The sequence below is a fragment of the Phyllopteryx taeniolatus genome, chromosome 3 (genome assembly GCF_024500385.1).
Source record: "Phyllopteryx taeniolatus isolate TA_2022b chromosome 3, UOR_Ptae_1.2, whole genome shotgun sequence".
Taxonomy (NCBI): domain Eukaryota; kingdom Metazoa; phylum Chordata; class Actinopteri; order Syngnathiformes; family Syngnathidae; genus Phyllopteryx; species Phyllopteryx taeniolatus.
The window spans coordinates 2,689,364-2,706,074 of NC_084504.1; the positions used below are offsets into that span (position 1 = coordinate 2,689,364).

General features: G+C 41.8%; 1 protein-coding gene across 3 annotated transcripts in view; it reads left to right on the plus strand.

Moving 5' to 3' along the window:
- Nucleotides 1-1,448: 1,448 nt before the first annotated feature.
- LOC133474622 (leucine-rich repeat transmembrane neuronal protein 4) overlaps nt 1,449-16,711 on the plus strand; it is a 74,681-nt gene continuing 59,418 nt past the window's right edge. The window contains exons 1-3 of one of the 3 annotated variants that reach the window (XM_061766432.1): nt 1,449-1,520; nt 1,623-2,097; nt 3,118-4,658. In XM_061766432.1, the coding sequence (XP_061622416.1) occupies nt 2,067-2,097; nt 3,118-4,658 (1,572 nt within the window). In that variant the 5' untranslated portion in view covers nt 1,449-1,520; nt 1,623-2,066. Of the gene's footprint in view, nt 1,521-1,560; nt 2,098-3,117; nt 4,708-16,711 lie in introns of those variants that run through there. The other 2 variants (XM_061766431.1, XM_061766433.1) reach the window with 2 other exon arrangements.

The following is a 16,711-nucleotide window of genomic DNA, read 5'->3' on the forward strand; positions in this document are numbered from 1 at the left end:
GAGCTTTGAGGAACATTTATGACAAATTGATAAGACGGATAATATGAATGGTAACAATATAGCCCAGAACAACCTCTAAAGAAATGAAAGGCGAACTCCACGTCAGGGTACACCAGTGTTAGATACGACACCATATGTCGTTTCAGCCAAAGTGGACTTCATGGGAGACGACCAAGGAAAATGTTGTTGAAAATAAATCATAACAAGGCGAGACTCAAATTTGCCAAACTGCATGTTGACAAGTCACAAAGCTTCTGGGAGAATGTCCTGTGGACAGACCAAGCAAAACTGCAACATTTTGGCAAGGCACATCAGCTCTATGTTCACAGATGCAAAAATGAAGCAAACCAAGAAAAGATCACTGTGAAGCATGGAGGAGGCTCTGTTATTTTCTGATGCTGCTTTGTTTCATCTGGCACAGGGTGTCTTGAACCTGTGCGGGATACGAAATCTCAAGACTTTCAAGGTATTCTAGCGAGAAATGTTCTGCCCAGTGTCAGAAAGCTTGGTCTCAGTTGCAGGTCGTTAGTCTTGCAACGGGATAATGACCCGAAACACAGAGCTAAAAACACCCAAGAATGGGATTTTTGTCCTGCCTTGTTTTACAAGTTTGTTTTTAAACAGAATTCTGTCGAACCACAATTCAATTGTCTGATTTTCACTGGGTAATTTTCCTTCATTGTTTATTACTTTTGTCAGATTCAAGTTATATCTGTGACTGTGTTTGTCTTTCATTCGTACCAATAATTTTAGCCACGTGTGTATAACGCAATGCAACAAACAAATTCTTATTTTTAAGGAGTTAGGAGTTTCATTGTAAGTTTATTTATTATAATAATAGTAATGAATTACACATATATAGCACTTGTTTTCAATTGCACACAGTATTTATTCACTCCACAGTCACACTCTAGTGGTGGCAAGCAAGTTGTGCAGGCACAGCTGTCCTGGGGCAGTCTGAAGCCGTGGCTGCCATTCTGCACCTACAGCCCCTCCGACCACCACCAAACATCCAACACCATTCATTCGTGGGCAAAGAAGGTTAAAGTGTTTTGCAACATGCGCTCTTGAGGGAATACGAACCGGCGACCTTCTAGTAGCAGCATGTCCACTTCCCCTCTGCGCCACGCCGCCCCAAAAAGAACAAAAGTGTGGTATTCCAAATGCATTTGCATCTACTTTGAGCAAGTCATTTAAATAGTTACACTATTATGATTACATTTTCAAAAGGGTAACTTATTGTAATTGTAACTAACTACATTTCCAAAATCTTCCCAACACTGCTTACTAGTGAGGATAAACAGTGTACTAATACATGGACATTAAACTGGATAATTTAACAAGAGGGCGACTGGCTAGCGCATCTGCCTCACAGTTCTGAGGACCGGGGTTCAAATCCCAAACTGAATGAATGAATTGATTTGAATTGATGATTTCCACAGCCAGACTGCTCATCAAGGCAGCCACGTGTGGAAGATGAACAGTGACCAGCAGGGGGCACTGCTGCGCCAAAGAAAAAGGTGCACGAGTGGGCTCCGCGGGGACCTCCGCCGACACAATTCCTGTTGCTACTCAACTGCTTCTTTCTTGATGACACGCTCATCGGCTCTTATCCACGCCAGCTGCGTCTTGACGCTGGAGGCGGATCCGTTCACGCAACTAGTCGGGCTTGGAGCATACTTGATTCCATTCCATTTCATCAATTCATTTGGTGCCACCTAATTAAGCCAGATTCAACAATTGGCCGGCGGATGTTGAACCATCTCGTCCTCCGAGCCGAGGCGACGTTTAGGGCTTTATCGGGCCAAGGGCTCTGCAAGGTGGGCGCCACAAGTGGGCAAGATCATCCTTTGCAGTAACGCGGCAAAGTACAGACTCACTTCTTCTGGAGCCGCCGCTGTCTCTGACAGGTGTGTGTGTGTGCCTGCGTGTGTGTGTGTGTGTGTGTAAGCAAAAGTGCGCCTTTCCTACCCAGTGCAAAACAAGCGTTCTGGGGACGTGCGCCACTGTTTGGCCGGCTCCGTGGAACATGTGGAGCTGGGACGCATGCAACACAAAGCTGTGACATGAGGAGGAGCCGACACTGCGCAAGTATGGGTATGTGCGCTGTCCGTTCACTTACTTGTTACCAACATTTGCTTGTATTTTTTCATATCAGCCAGTGATGCTGGGGTCTTCTTTGCTTTGCACCCCCGAGGCTTCTGAAAGATGACTGAAGATTTTATGTGGGGGGTGGGTGGGGGGGGGGGGGGGGGGTGCCGAGGGTTGCCCCTCATCAGCCATTTGACAGATTACCTGATGCATTTCATCACCAATCGTTCTTATTGCCCGAGAAAACCAATTTGGCTGTGCGTGAGATAAACACTGACGATGCAAGTTAATCAATCCGCCCACTTCCATGTGAAATATATTAGCAATTAATTATCCAAATCATGTGTCATTAGTATCCCTTTGAAAAAATCGATCATCATTTTTTTTCTTTTTTGAAATTTGCATGGAAAAGTGTGTTTTATGATCGGTCACAATTGTGACCGGTGGGAGACTGTGTTATATCAACCATTGGACAGACTCAATATAGGTCTATTTGACCTGTGCAGTGTGTGCGCGTGCGATATCAAAGGCAGCATTGCCTCTCAATGCGCTCTCATTGGAGTGTGAATATTTTACATATAAGCCTTATGCTAACAATATGAATACTGGGAGCACCGTTGTGAATATTCAGGTTAAGACGAAAAAAAAAAAAATCTATGTCCTATCTTTATGTTAACATACTTGACTAACCTTTTCTTTGGGAGCTTTCTTGCTGCCATCCTCTTCTCTTGGCGCAAACAGGAAGTAAACAGCTCCGGTCATGTGACAATTTACAGTAAACACTGCGACACTGCACATATTTCATTGAGACCCTTTATTATTTCAATATCAGCCGGAACTGCATTGATAGATCATTCATGAACATTTTCATAGCCTTAGAAATGAAAAAAAAATTTACAGTCCCTATTGCGACCGGTGGGATTGTTTAATATATATTTTTCTATTCATTTTATGTGTCCTTGCACCTTTTTGGTGTGTGCTTTCTCTTTAATCAGCCTGTGTGTGTGTGTGTGTGTGTGTGTGCAGGACTTCCTGTGCTTTGCAGATGGCTTGTATTCATAGCGGCGGTGCCTGCCTGGCTGCTGGCTGCTCCGAACCCCACACGCGCACGTCCCTGCCCACAGAGCTGTAGATGTGACGGCAAAATAATCTACTGCGAATCCAATGCTTTCCGTGATGTGCCGAGCAACGTGTCAGTGGGAACACAGGGCCTCTCGCTGCGTTACAACAGCCTGATAAACCTGAGGGCCCACCAGTTCGCGGGCCTCGGTCAATTGGTTTGGCTGTACCTCGATCACAATTACATCGGCTCCGTGGACGGCCAAGCGTTCCACGGTATACGCAGACTTAAAGAACTGATTCTCAGCTCCAATAAGATCACCCTGCTCAAGAACAACACTTTCCATGACGTTCCAAACTTGCGAAATCTTGACCTTTCCTACAATAAACTGCAGGTACTCCAACCAAATCAATTTGTGGGCCTACGGAAGTTACTTAGTTTACACTTGAGGTCAAATTCTTTGAAAACTGTCCCAATGCGGGTTTTCCTTGACTGTCGCAACTTGGAATTTCTAGATATTGGCTACAACAGGCTCCGGAGCCTCACACGTAACGCCTTCGCCGGACTCTTTAAGCTCATCGAGCTGCATTTGGAACATAACCAGTTTTCCAAGATAAACTTTGCGCATTTCCCCCGCCTGACTAATCTGAGGGCACTCTATTTGCAATGGAACCGCATCCAACTGCTGACACAGGGCCTGTCATGGATGTGGACCTCCCTGCAAAAGCTAGACCTGTCTGGAAACGAACTTCAGATGCTGGAGCCAAGCACATTTCAGTGCCTGCCCAACCTCCAGACCCTCAACTTGGACTCCAACAAACTAAACAATGTGTCTCAGCAGACGGTCGAGACTTGGATCTCACTCACCACCATCAGTCTGGCTGGTAATCTGTGGCACTGTAATCCCAACATATGCCCCCTAGTGGACTGGCTCAAAGCCTTCAAGGGAAACAAGGAGTCCACCGTGATCTGCACAGGCCCCAAAGAGGCACAAGGAGAGAAAGTCACAGACGTGGTCGAGACGTACAACATTTGCACAGTAACCCCGAGCCCCATTACCTCAACAAGGGCGCCTCTCACCTCTGCATTTCAAACAGAACCGCTCCCCCTACCCACGCGGCCTGAGGTGGACAAGAAGCTGGCAGAGAACAGGACAGCCTCTCCTACTCCTTCCCAGGCCTCGCCTAGCGTCCCTTTAGCTAACTCAGAGTATGTGTCCTTCCATAAAATCATTGCTGGCAGCGTGGCCCTCCTCTTGTCTGTGGCTATAATCCTACTTGTTATCTATGTTTCGTGGAAGCACTATCCCAGCAGCATCAAGCAGCTTCAGCAACGCTCCACGGTTAAAAAACGGCAGAAAAAGGCTCGGGAAACCGAGCGCTCCTTTAATTCCCCACTGCAAGAGTATTACGTGGACTACAAGCCTTCACACTCCGAGACAATGGATGTGCTGGTTAATGGGACAGGACCTTACACATACACCATCTCAGGCTCCAGGGAATGCGAGGTATGACCGTTGCCCTCCAAAAATCCATTTCCTCTGCGAGGCATGAGAGGTAAATTTTCGAACAATCTGTGGCGACAACAACCCCCCCCCCACACACACACACACCCCTGACCCCCCCCCCCCCCCCCCCCCCCCCCGCCCTTGTCTGTTTTAGGATAAGGAAGTAAAGGTCAGTGCACTGTGATTTGTTTTGCAATGGTTTTAGTTCTTCAGAGCTGTTGTTCTGAGTCATGCAGTTTTATTGCTAGAATGTAATTCCCATTAGTTGCAATTGTGGCAGCTTCACTTCCTGGGCCACACGCAAAGTAAATTATCCACAAAGTAGCTTAATCTTTCATTCTTGACGTAAAAGAAGCTATTGATGTCTCTCGATCGTGTCAGCCAGTGTGTTATTTATTCGCAAATGGCTGCTGACTCCCAATGGAATAATAAAAATGTATGTGATCAAGTCACTGTGCAGGTGGTCCTCTGCTATCCTGTGTGTTTGCTACTGTGGTGACAAACACACCCATCATGTAAATCCCGGTATATGTTTTCTGTCGTGCTGAATATGTAAATAAGACCATCCATCGCAAACATAATCACGTTTATTGGCAGCATAGATTACATTCTCCAGTAATGCATATAGGCATCACGTACTTATTACATTGCGAATTAGTTGGATTCACTCAGTCCGGTCAGTGCAGGCTATAACAAATACAGGTTGCTGCCGAATGATGAAGAGCCATCTGCATTTTGGGCTCAATATGTGCCCTTGTGTACGATTGCAAAACCTGTTTCCTTGATGAATGAACTCATATTTGCCATCCTATAGTCTGCACAGACTAAACCTTTTTTACTCCAAGAGTGGAGTGTATACTAAAGTTGGGCTCTTTTTATGTGAGTGACTTTAAAACACTGTCTGGCACCGAGAGATTGAGATTGAAAGCCTTGGCGGGAAACACAGATCAATTTGCTCATGCTGAATTTTTTTTTTGCACATGTAGCCGTTTTCTGCATGTACAACACATCTGTCTTCTTTTGTCCTGCTGCTTATCATCATTGGGTTGAGCGTACTTTAGAGCTACTGTGCCAGGGATAATTGTCACTCGAATCTTGGCTGAGCGTTGGATGGACTAGTCTCCTCCTCAAGCTCATCTCAAACGCTTTCACAGTATATTCAGTAAAGAGTAAACAGTATATATTGGAGCCTATAAACCATGATGCAATAAGTGTTAGTTCAAGATGTGCAGTGTGGTTTCAGGTCCAGATGCTGGAAAAGAAGGCGGGTAATTGGATACTGTCAGATCCAAACCAGGCCTAAACCATATGTGGGGGGAAAAGCAGATGAGTCAGATATCTACATTAGTAGCCGAACATCAGCAAAATACAGACACAAAAGCCACACACGGCCATACAAACAATCACAGTAAATAATAAAGTACAGTACACAGAAAAATTGGGACATACTTCCATTAAATAATCAAAACAATGGCCAGAGGCAGTTTGTGAAGTAAGTTTGAGATTACCTGCCGTTGGAGCCTACTGGGGGAAGAGACACTTGGTTATTATGCACGGGCGCATCTTAAATTGAATGCATCTTAAGTCACATAATTGGGAATCTGTGGATCTTTGGAAAACCACCATTTTCAGGAAAAAGATTCCACGAAAGTCACACAAAGCTTTGGACTTCGAACTGATCACGTGAGACATTAGCTCAGCAAGCATCAAATGCTTAATTCTGGGCATGTGCTGTGTGCTTATTTTGGGGGGTTTGTGGCTTTTTTAGAACTCTTATTCCAAAAGATAGACCACGATCATCATGTATGATGTAGCACAAGATGTCGGAATATCTTGCGAGACTTCAGTGTACCTTAAGTGAGCTCAGTAACAACAAGCATCCCTCTTTTTTGACCCTCATTTTGAAAGAAGTGTTTTAATGCTCACCAAGGAGCTTTGAAAGAAAACGGAATGTATACACTGGAAGTTAATTTAAGTATGTAAGCGGTCTCAGATTCAAAGCAGTAAGACTCTAACAACATAGTGGTTTTTTTTAAAATCCAGTGTGGCCATGCATGTCATCACTTGTTGACAGAATTTGCGATTAACTTCCTTTTTACACTTGAATATTAAAAAATGAGAGTGATGAAAACCTATGAATACATTGTTTACACTAGTATGACAATTGAATGTGAAAAATAGATTTGAAATCTGAACAATGTGGTGGTCAACTATCATTTGGGAACATATTGTGCTACTCTTACTCTTTGTGTGTCGCTGGATTAGTGGTTTCACTCCAACGTCTGTACCGCTGTCAAGTTGATTATCTGCCTTTTGGGTGTATACGTGAGTTGTTTCAGGTGTTCAATAAATGCAAGCACAGCGATGTCGGACAGGGGTCACAAAAGTACATGTAAATGAAATCACAAAGACCTGCAGAGATCATCCAGCTTTAAAGTTCTGTCGTGCTCTTTCACAAACATCTTTGCCTCCACTGACATGACAGATAAGACATAGGTACACAAGCAACTAAATCAGCTCCTTGTCAGATATCTGTGGCAAAGCATTTCTCAAATACAAGGGACGCTTGAGGTCAAATGGCCAGCTTTTCAATTGTGCAGCTTTCATGTGTGACTGTGGCATGGGAGCATTAAATGGCAGACCTAATGGGGCTCCTGCTCACTAGAATAACTAATAGCCCATCAGAGGTAAGGAGCCGCGACTTCCCTCAGCTTTGTTATTCCTTACCCTCCACAGCTCAAGGGAGCAACCCAAGCTGTTAAAGATGTAATGGGAATTCCCCCCCTTGCTTCCCCCCCCCCTCCTCCCAGTGTCACATTTGGCACCAACTATTGGAAACGCACAAAAGAGAAAGCGACCGTCTAAACATGGTCGGGTTTTGTGTGGAATTACCCCTTTACCATATACTGCTGCATTATTCAGTTCTGTCAAAAGCCTCTGATCCCTTTGTGTTACCTGTTTATTGGCCACTGTGACTTGCATCAGAAGACCGTGTTGTATGACAGCATGCAAAGTACATTCAAGAGCTGCGTCACAATAAAGGCTGTAGAGATGGCTTTTTGGCTCTTTACAAGAACTGAATGGGCATACCAAACACATAGCTGGACTATGACGGGGAAACTATACATTTATAATTGAAGCCTGTTACCTTTTTCCCATGGTCAGACCAGCAGTCTCGTTAAAGCGTTGCTATGGATTTCCACCAGCAGGCTGGCCCGCACACTAAAAGCTCAAGCTGAGCAATGTGTAGCTCATCAATACTTTGAACTGTGGAGATCCACAGTCTTCCTGTGGCACATCCACTCCCGCGCTCACACAGTAGCCGCGGTCTACTTCACGTCCACCCACAGATCAACCCCTGCTAAGGTAGCACAGATAATATTACTGAGAAAAACACCTTAGTCCGAGCCAGGGAGGTGTTTGTAGCGTTGGGTGCAAATAGCAAGCATTAACAAAGTGAGCACAGCCTGCTCAATGATAATTCATGTGAGGGGACAAGAAAGTAATACCCCTGCTGTTAACAAAACTATTGAGAAGCCAAGCGATTCAAATAAAAGGAACAGAATATGGAAGGAAAATGGAGTTGGACCCCCTGTTTGCAGCTATAACAGCTTACACTATTCTTTCAAAGGAAAAGTTGTTTCAGGATTTACAATAGTCTTATTTGAACCTGCGCAGTTGTCTGGCAGCTTTTTTGGCCATTATCAGAGTTGAGTAGTAGTAACGCACTACAATTACTCCGATGCAACGTAGTTTTTACTTGGGCGGTTTTGATAAGAAATACTACTTTTACGCTGTATTGAGCTACATTCCCCTCGCTGCTTTTATTTATTGCTTGCACAATCTATTTGCTTTTGGTTTGTCAGAGAGACTTCTGCCTTAGGTGCTGTCACGCAACTTTGTTACACCAATCCAGTGCTTTAAGTTCAGCGCAATAATTACCATTAAATATTGTTGGGATATTAAATAATTGTATCTTTTTTGACAGTCGGTGGCATACAGTATAATGCATGATCTACATGATCATTTCCCTGACCCCTACTAATTAAAACCAACTTCACTAAACCTCCTTCACTTATAATTGAGGACCCCATGTACTGTATACCAAACTGATTGATGTGACTTTACAACATAGATTCACTTGAACTAAAATGTACTTCACCAAGATTGTAGGGCCATGTGCAGAGAAATGTCAAAGCTGTGCCAAAATAAACATTGATGTCAGAACAAGCCTCAACATGCTGCACATTGTTTTCACTTTCTCTCGCATTGGCAAGCTTTGAATTATTTGGAATTCCAAGAGGTCTAAGTTCCAGTTGTAACGTGAACTTATAATACAACACTAACAATTATTACTTTAATCACAAAAAAGGATTTGATTGTAGGCTAATATTTGTATGGCTACGTTTTGCTTCCATCATTCAAGCGTTACATGTGTGGGTTCTGGTTTCAGAACAATGGATGGTTCTACTTGTCAAATGTAGCCGTTTACCAGTCAGTCATTTCATCCTAGCACTATGTCAGCCTATGCAAATGAAACTTACTATTTGACATTGCAATTGTGCAGACATCTCAAGCGTGACTTTATGTGTGCGTACGTGTGAGTGTGTGTGAGCGATTTTATGTGACCTCATAATAAGAAGGTAGCAAACTATATAATATAACATAATTTTAATGCTTTATTTTATCCCTACCTCAGAATTTGGGTATTTCAGGGACCTCCCACAAAACTTGAGCATAACTGTGGTAACCTGAGTCTTTCTTCTTCTGGGTATATAAAACATGAATGTCTCCTATGGATTTATGTAGTGATTGCCCATAACACATTGTGCAGCTGTGAGCACATTATATTGACCAAAGAGTTGTTTGTTTTTGAGGCACTAGAGGCAAGGTGGTGATGTTTAAAAATGTCAGGAATGAGAAACAAAGATCAGCATTCGCAATATTCTGCTTTGACTTGCCAAGACAGCAGCTTGTACGTCGTCTCTGCAAAAATGCACAGAAGGCAAACATCCTCATGACTTGGGAAATTTAATTTGATTTTGCCTGTTTTCACAAAAATCTGTTTTCCGGTTGAAAATGTTTTTTTTCTCCTTCACATATAGAAAAAGCAAATGACTGAGACATTATTCAAAATGAGTTTTGTGTTTTCACATTTGTGGGATTTGTTTTATTTATCCTGATACCAAACAAGCTTTACCCCCAGCCCGCCCAGTATTTACGAGCTTCAACTTCCACAGAAATAATAGAAATACATATATTTTCATTTACAGAAAATGTAAATAAAAAAAAAAAAGGGCTTTCTCCCCTATTTACGAGCTTCAACTTCCACAGAAATAATAGAAATACATATATTTTCATTTACAGAAAATGTAAATTTAAAAAAAAAAGGGCTTTCTCCCCTCCTGCAAAATAATTTCCCATTTGTCAAAGCATGTACATAAACATGATCCTCAATATAATTTTAAACAACAATTTAACATCATGAAATAAGCTGTTAAACTGCATGTTAGTTTGGTCCATATGTATCTCGTTTCTCTTGTACAGTTGTCTTTATCAACATATAAATGGGCACCATGTTTATGACAATGTACAGCACAATTGACTCCATGATTGCCTTCCACTGTCTCCTTTCTTGTTATACGCAAAAGAATGAGTGGACTCGTTGTCTGCGTCTGAGCAGGAATTAACCCCGTGAGTCACTTTTTTGAATAGTAGTCACTAGAGGGGTCGGAAGTCGCCAACTAGACAACAATGACTGACTCGTGACTGACACTTTTGTAAACAAGCTCCTCTCTGTGTGCAGCCATGTTGTTAGTGCAAGCAGTTCACATCAACAAGCCCAGGTTTTGAACTAAATAAAAACAAACAATTATTTTCAACATAAAAAATCATCCTGAGCAATAAACTTATTATTATTACTCACTATCATTTATTGATATAATCGATTAATCGGCTAGCCCTATTTTGAACAGCAAGGAACCTTTAAAGGCCTGTGTAATGAGAATTAACGCTGGCCATATTATTAGGGAGGTACAAGAGTTTTCTGCATCATGCTAAGTCTTGACTGACACTATCAGAGAGGTACTGAAAACAAATATGTTTATTTTCTGGAAGAATGGTAAAATAAATTTCCTACACATACTCCTGAACATTGTGTAAAGCCTTTTCAGAAGAGTTAAAGCTATTATAGCTGTAAAATGTGGACCAATGTCATATTAAGCCCTGTTGAGTAAGAAGGGGATGGCACTTCAGATCATGTGTGAGTCAAGGCAGACATATAGCTAATGCACACACTCATAACAATATGGAAAGGAACAAATGCAAGTGAAGAGGAACGTTTAGCTTGATTGTCTCCAACTACGGTACTAAAGAGCACCGCAAAGGATTCTGGGAAGCAGCAGGATATGCCGGCCCTACTTCTCGTGTTGCGTTGCGTCATTGTGGGGCACAGTGCCTCATGCGTTAGGCAGGAAATCACCCTTTTACACCCATGTCTGCATGGGCATACCCGCCTTTTATGGGCATGTGCTTATGTAGAGTGTGTGGATAGCGTCTTCAGGTAAACAAACAGAATACCTGCACCCCTCTTAAGTATCACTTATTTACATTAAATTGAAACTTTTAAATGTATATTAATTATAGAATCTGCGATTGGCTGGCAACCAGTTCAGGGTGTACCCCGCCTCCTGCCCGATGATAGCTGGGATAGGCTCCAGCACGCCCGCGACCCTAGTGAGGAGAAGCGGCTCAGAAAATGGATGGATGGATAATTCTAGAATAAATAATTGGTCGCTATTTTGTAGATTTCTTCTATTATGGGGTTTTCTGGAATGTAAACCATCACAATCAATGAGGGATTTCTTTATTTGATCTTTTTCGATTTTTTAGACAACCCTATTGTTGTGGCACAGTCGAAACAAAAATAAACTATTAGTCTGACTTACTATACGAGCTGAAATGACTCTTTCTGCACTGTATGCAAAAATAAATGGCAGTAATCCATGTACAGTAAATGCAGGTACAGCATATTGGAACCTGAATTATTGAACAGCCTTGAAAGTTTAATAAAAATGTCACAAGTAAAAAAAAATAATTTAACACCCTTGAAAGCTTAACAAAAATGTTAAATGTAAAATAAATATAAAGAAAAAAATACCTTTGACTTTAAACTCAATTCACTCAAATGGTATTAAAAATATTTCCTGTCGAGTTAATAAAGACTTAATGATAGCGACAGTTTCAGTTTGAAGCAAAAACTATTCACTTTACAATAATTCCTATGTGAAAACCTTTTTTTTAAAATTTAAATTAGAACAATGTGGAAGTCAGTTGCAATTGGTTGGCAAACAGTCCAGGGTGTTCCCAGCTTCTCACCCAAAAGTTAGTTGTGATAGTCTCTAGCTCACCCGTGACCCTAATGATGACATACAATATAGAAAATGGATGGATGGACAGACGGATGGACAGAAGTTGACAAAGGTCACTGAACAGATTCAGTTAGACCTTGAAGGTATGAATGTACAAACCCAATTCCGATGAAGTTGGGACGTTGTGTTAAACATAAATAAAACCGAATATAATGATTTGCAAATCATGTTCAACCTATATTTAATGGAATACACTACAAAGATATTTAATGTTCAAACTGATAAAATGTATTGTTTTTAGCAAAAAATCATCCATCCATCGATCCATTTTCTGGGCCGACCCTCACAAGGGTCGCGGGAGTGCTGGAGCCAATCCCAGCCATCATCGGGCAGGAGGCGGGATAGAGAAAACCCACACAGGCACGGGGAGAACATGCAAACTCCACACAGGCGGGGTCGGGGATTGAGCCCCGGACCTCAGAACTGAGAGGCAGACACTCTAACCAGTCGCCCACCGTGCTGTCCAAATAATCATTAACTTTTAAATTTTCAAGTTTAAAAATTAAATTTTATGGCTGCAACACTTTCCAAAAAAAAATGAGAAAGTTGAGGAATGCTCATCAAACACCTGTTTGGAACATCCCACAGGTGAACAGGCTCATTGGGAACAGGTGGGTGCCATGATTGGGTATAAAAGGAGTTTCCCTGAATTGGTCAGTCATTCACAAGTAAAGATCGGGCAAGGTTCACCTCTTTGTGAACAAGTGCATGAGAAAATAGTCGAACAGCTTAAGGACAATGTTCCTCAATGTACAATTGCAAGGAATTTAGGGATTTCATCATCTACGGTCCATAATATCATCAAAAGGTTCGGAGAATCTGGAGAAATCACTGCATGTAAGCGGCTAGGCCGAAAACAAACATTGAATTCCCGTGACCTTCCATCCCTCGGGCGGCACTGCATCAAAAACCGACATCAATGTGTAAAGGATATCACCGCATGGGCTCAGGAACACTTCAGAAAACCAATGTCAGTAAATACAGTTCGGCGCTACATCCGTAAGTGCAACTTGAAAGTCTACTATGCAAAGCAAAAGCCATTTATCAACAACACCCAGAAACTCCGCCGGCTTCTCTGGGCCCGAGCTCATCCAAGATGGACTGATGCAAAGTGGAAACGTGTTCTGTGGTCCTACGAGTCCACATTTCAAATTGTTTTTAGAAATTGTGGATGTTGTGTCCTCCGGGCCAGAGGAAAAGAACCATCTGGACTGTTATGGACGCAAAGATCAAAAGCCAGCGTCTGTGATGGTATGGGGCTGTGTTAGTGCCAATGGCATGGGTAACTTACATATCTGTGAAGGCACCATTAATGCTGAAAGGTACATACAGGTTTTGGAGAAACATATGCTGCCATCCAAGCAACGTCTTTTCATGGACGCCCCTGCTTTTTTCAGCAAAACTGCCAAACTGCATTCTGCACGTGTTACTTCAACAATTAGTGTCCTCAGTTACCAAACGATTATTGAATGCTGTTAATAGAAAAGGTGATGTAACACAGTGGTAAACATGACCCTGTCCCAGCTTTTTTGGAACATGTTGCAGCCATAAAATTCTAAGTTAATGATTATTTGCTAAAAAAAAAAATTTTTTGTATCAGTTTGAACATTAAATATCTTGTCTTTGTAGTGCCAATTAAATATAGATTGAACATGATTTGCAAATCTTTGTACTCTGTACTCTGCAAATCTTTGTACTCTTATTTATGTTGACCACAACGTCCCAACTTCATTGGAATTGGGGTTGTACTTCAATTCTATGATATGCAATGATTTGGTGAAACACAGGATTCTGCTAACTGCAGAAACAAAGTGAACTGTTTAATGCCTAATTATCGCCTGCATTCTTGATATTTAAATTGCATACATTTTCCCCCATAATGTGTCTGTTGTCATAAGTGGTGGTATTAAAAATGTTGCCTATAAAAAATGTTCAAGCGAAAAAGTACAAGATGTTTTGCTCCACGAGGGCTGTTACTCAAGGAAGGAAATGCATAAAACCACAGAAGTGTGTTTTCTTTCTTCAGTGCAGTTTTGAATAAATTTGCATGAGAAATAGCTTACAGATCCTTGTGGAAGCAGGTCCAATGTTATGAAAGCTACATTTAGCACCTTTGCCATGTATTACCACTTTCAAGTCATCTTCAGATCATCCCATCGGGCGTTTATTGGCTTAAATGATGTTTTCCTACCACAATAAATATCTTCAATACACATACAAGGTATGGAATGATGTATCAGACATCTGAATGCAGTCTATGCGTAGACTTTGATTGATGTCATTAATGGCAATCAGACCTCACCACCTCACATACAGTAGCACATGCCTGTGTGTGAACTGATCTCACCCCCAAAGCAAACCCACTCCTGAAATGTCTATGATTCAGACTAATGTCAGATGTTTCTTTTGGAGGTGTGTTGTCTGCTTTTCTGAGGAGGTGGAATATGTTTAGCAAACTTGGTTGCAATGATCTCTGCACTATGAGTCTGCAATCTGCAGTTGTACAGTAATTTGTTTAAATGAAGGTGGGACTGTTTCATAACAACAAGCTTCACTCATGCATCTCAAGCTTTCTGCTAGTATTCTTATGATGATGTTCAAACTAATAGGGTGGTCATAAACATTACATCTCCAACTAGTAATAAAATATGGGTCATTTTTTAAAAATTGTATCAATCTGTGAGCAGAAGTGCCAGGATGGAGCAAGCAGTTTGCATTCACACAATAGCAGACAGCAAAATAAATGATTTCCAAATATGAATGAATATGTATGAAAGTGTCAAAACTATTGCATGTCCATCCATCCATTTTCTGTACCGCTTCTCCTCACTAGGGTCGTGGGCGTGCTGGAGCCTATCCCAGCAATCTTCGGGTGAGAGGCGGGGTACACCCTGAACTGGTCGCCGGCCAATCCCAGACTATTGCATGACTTCACTGTTATTAAGATTGCATAAAGACAAGCGTGTAATGGGTTTAACGAGTAGTTCGGGTCATTTATGCACTTTGAATTTGAAGGTCAACTCATGATTTTTATGAAACTGTACTGTATGTCTTTAATGTCATACACTTCTTTTGTCTTTACCATTGTAAAAAGAAGTGTATTTCAATGGGCCACCATCAGTTGCTCTGTCAATAAGGATTGCCTTTAGAATGTCGAGAACTTTAAATCATCAATAACGTTTGGAAATACGACTTTAAGCGTGGTTGTTTTAGCATGGGAGGCAATTACCCACATCCAGCCACCCACAACCACAGTGGCATAAAAAAATTGTTAAAATTGGAGTTCTTTACCATGGGCGGCACACTGGGACGACTGGTTAGCACATCTGCCTCACAGTTCTGAGGACCTGGGTTCACATCCGGCCTCGCTTGTATGGAGATTGCATGTTCTCCCCGTGCCTGGGTGGGTTTTCTCCGGATACTCCGGTTTCCTCCCACATCCCCAAAACATGCGTGGTAGGTTAATTGATGACTCTAAATTGCCCGTAGGTGTGAATGTGCGTGTGAATGGTTGTTTGTTTATATGTGGCTCGCAACCAATTCAGGGTGTACTCCACCTCTCGCCTAGAGTCAGCTGGGATAGGGTCCAGCACACCCGCGACCTTAGTGAGAATAACTGGTACAGGAAATGGATGGATGGATAAAATATTTACCGTTATTGATTAAAATTACACGGAAATGACTCATATACAGTAAAGTTCCTCCATGCTTCAGCTCATAAATTGTTGTCTTTTGCTCCAGGTTAGATGCGCTTGTTTACACCCTACGTTCAATGTGATGCTGCTCCTGTCTCTGACCGATCATTACTCACTCGAGCAGCCAACTGATTGTCACAGGTGGCTCACCGAGGACACATTTTGCTGCTAAGGAAAAAGGAATGAAAGTCATTGCTTTGTTAACCTCCAAACCTCCGTTTGAAATTGAGGTCAGCACTGATTGACAACATCATTAACTCCGCAAAGCAATTGATATTAGACGATTACCTAGTCCTTCACTTAAAGCCAAGATCAAATTAAGCTGTCCGTTCTAAACAAATCATATGAGTCCGTCGTCTGTGTTGGTGCAAAGTTTTCAAGGCCACATTGCGAAGACACTGGTGAGTCAGCTGACACCAATTTTCTGATAATGAAAATCTGACACTCCAGGCAGTGAAAAGAGAGGATTTCAATAATCAGCTGGATGATGTGAAAAAAAGCATCCCTCAAATTAAACATCAAGAAGCTTGAGTTGTAATTTGCCCCCAGAACAATGTTTGCTGATCTGCTCTTATCTGCAGAAAACACTATAATCATCTGCAATTTAAAAAAAATAACCAAATCAGATTTACGTAGCCAGGCTATTTGGTTAAAATTATGATGAAAACGAAACCTGCTTAAATTTGCATCTTGTAGTCGAGTACAACAGGAATGCACACTATTCACAGCCATAGATACAGTATCCGTACTTTATAGACCCTCACCAAATTTTTAACTTCCAGGAAGCTATTGCCATCTACCATTCATTTTGAATGATATACAGTTATCACCTTAAATAAGAACACCCAGTTTGAAATTCAAGCTTATTAGCCATTATATCTAAGAACAATTGTCAGAACCCATTTTGAGAACAATTGGACTTGCCTGC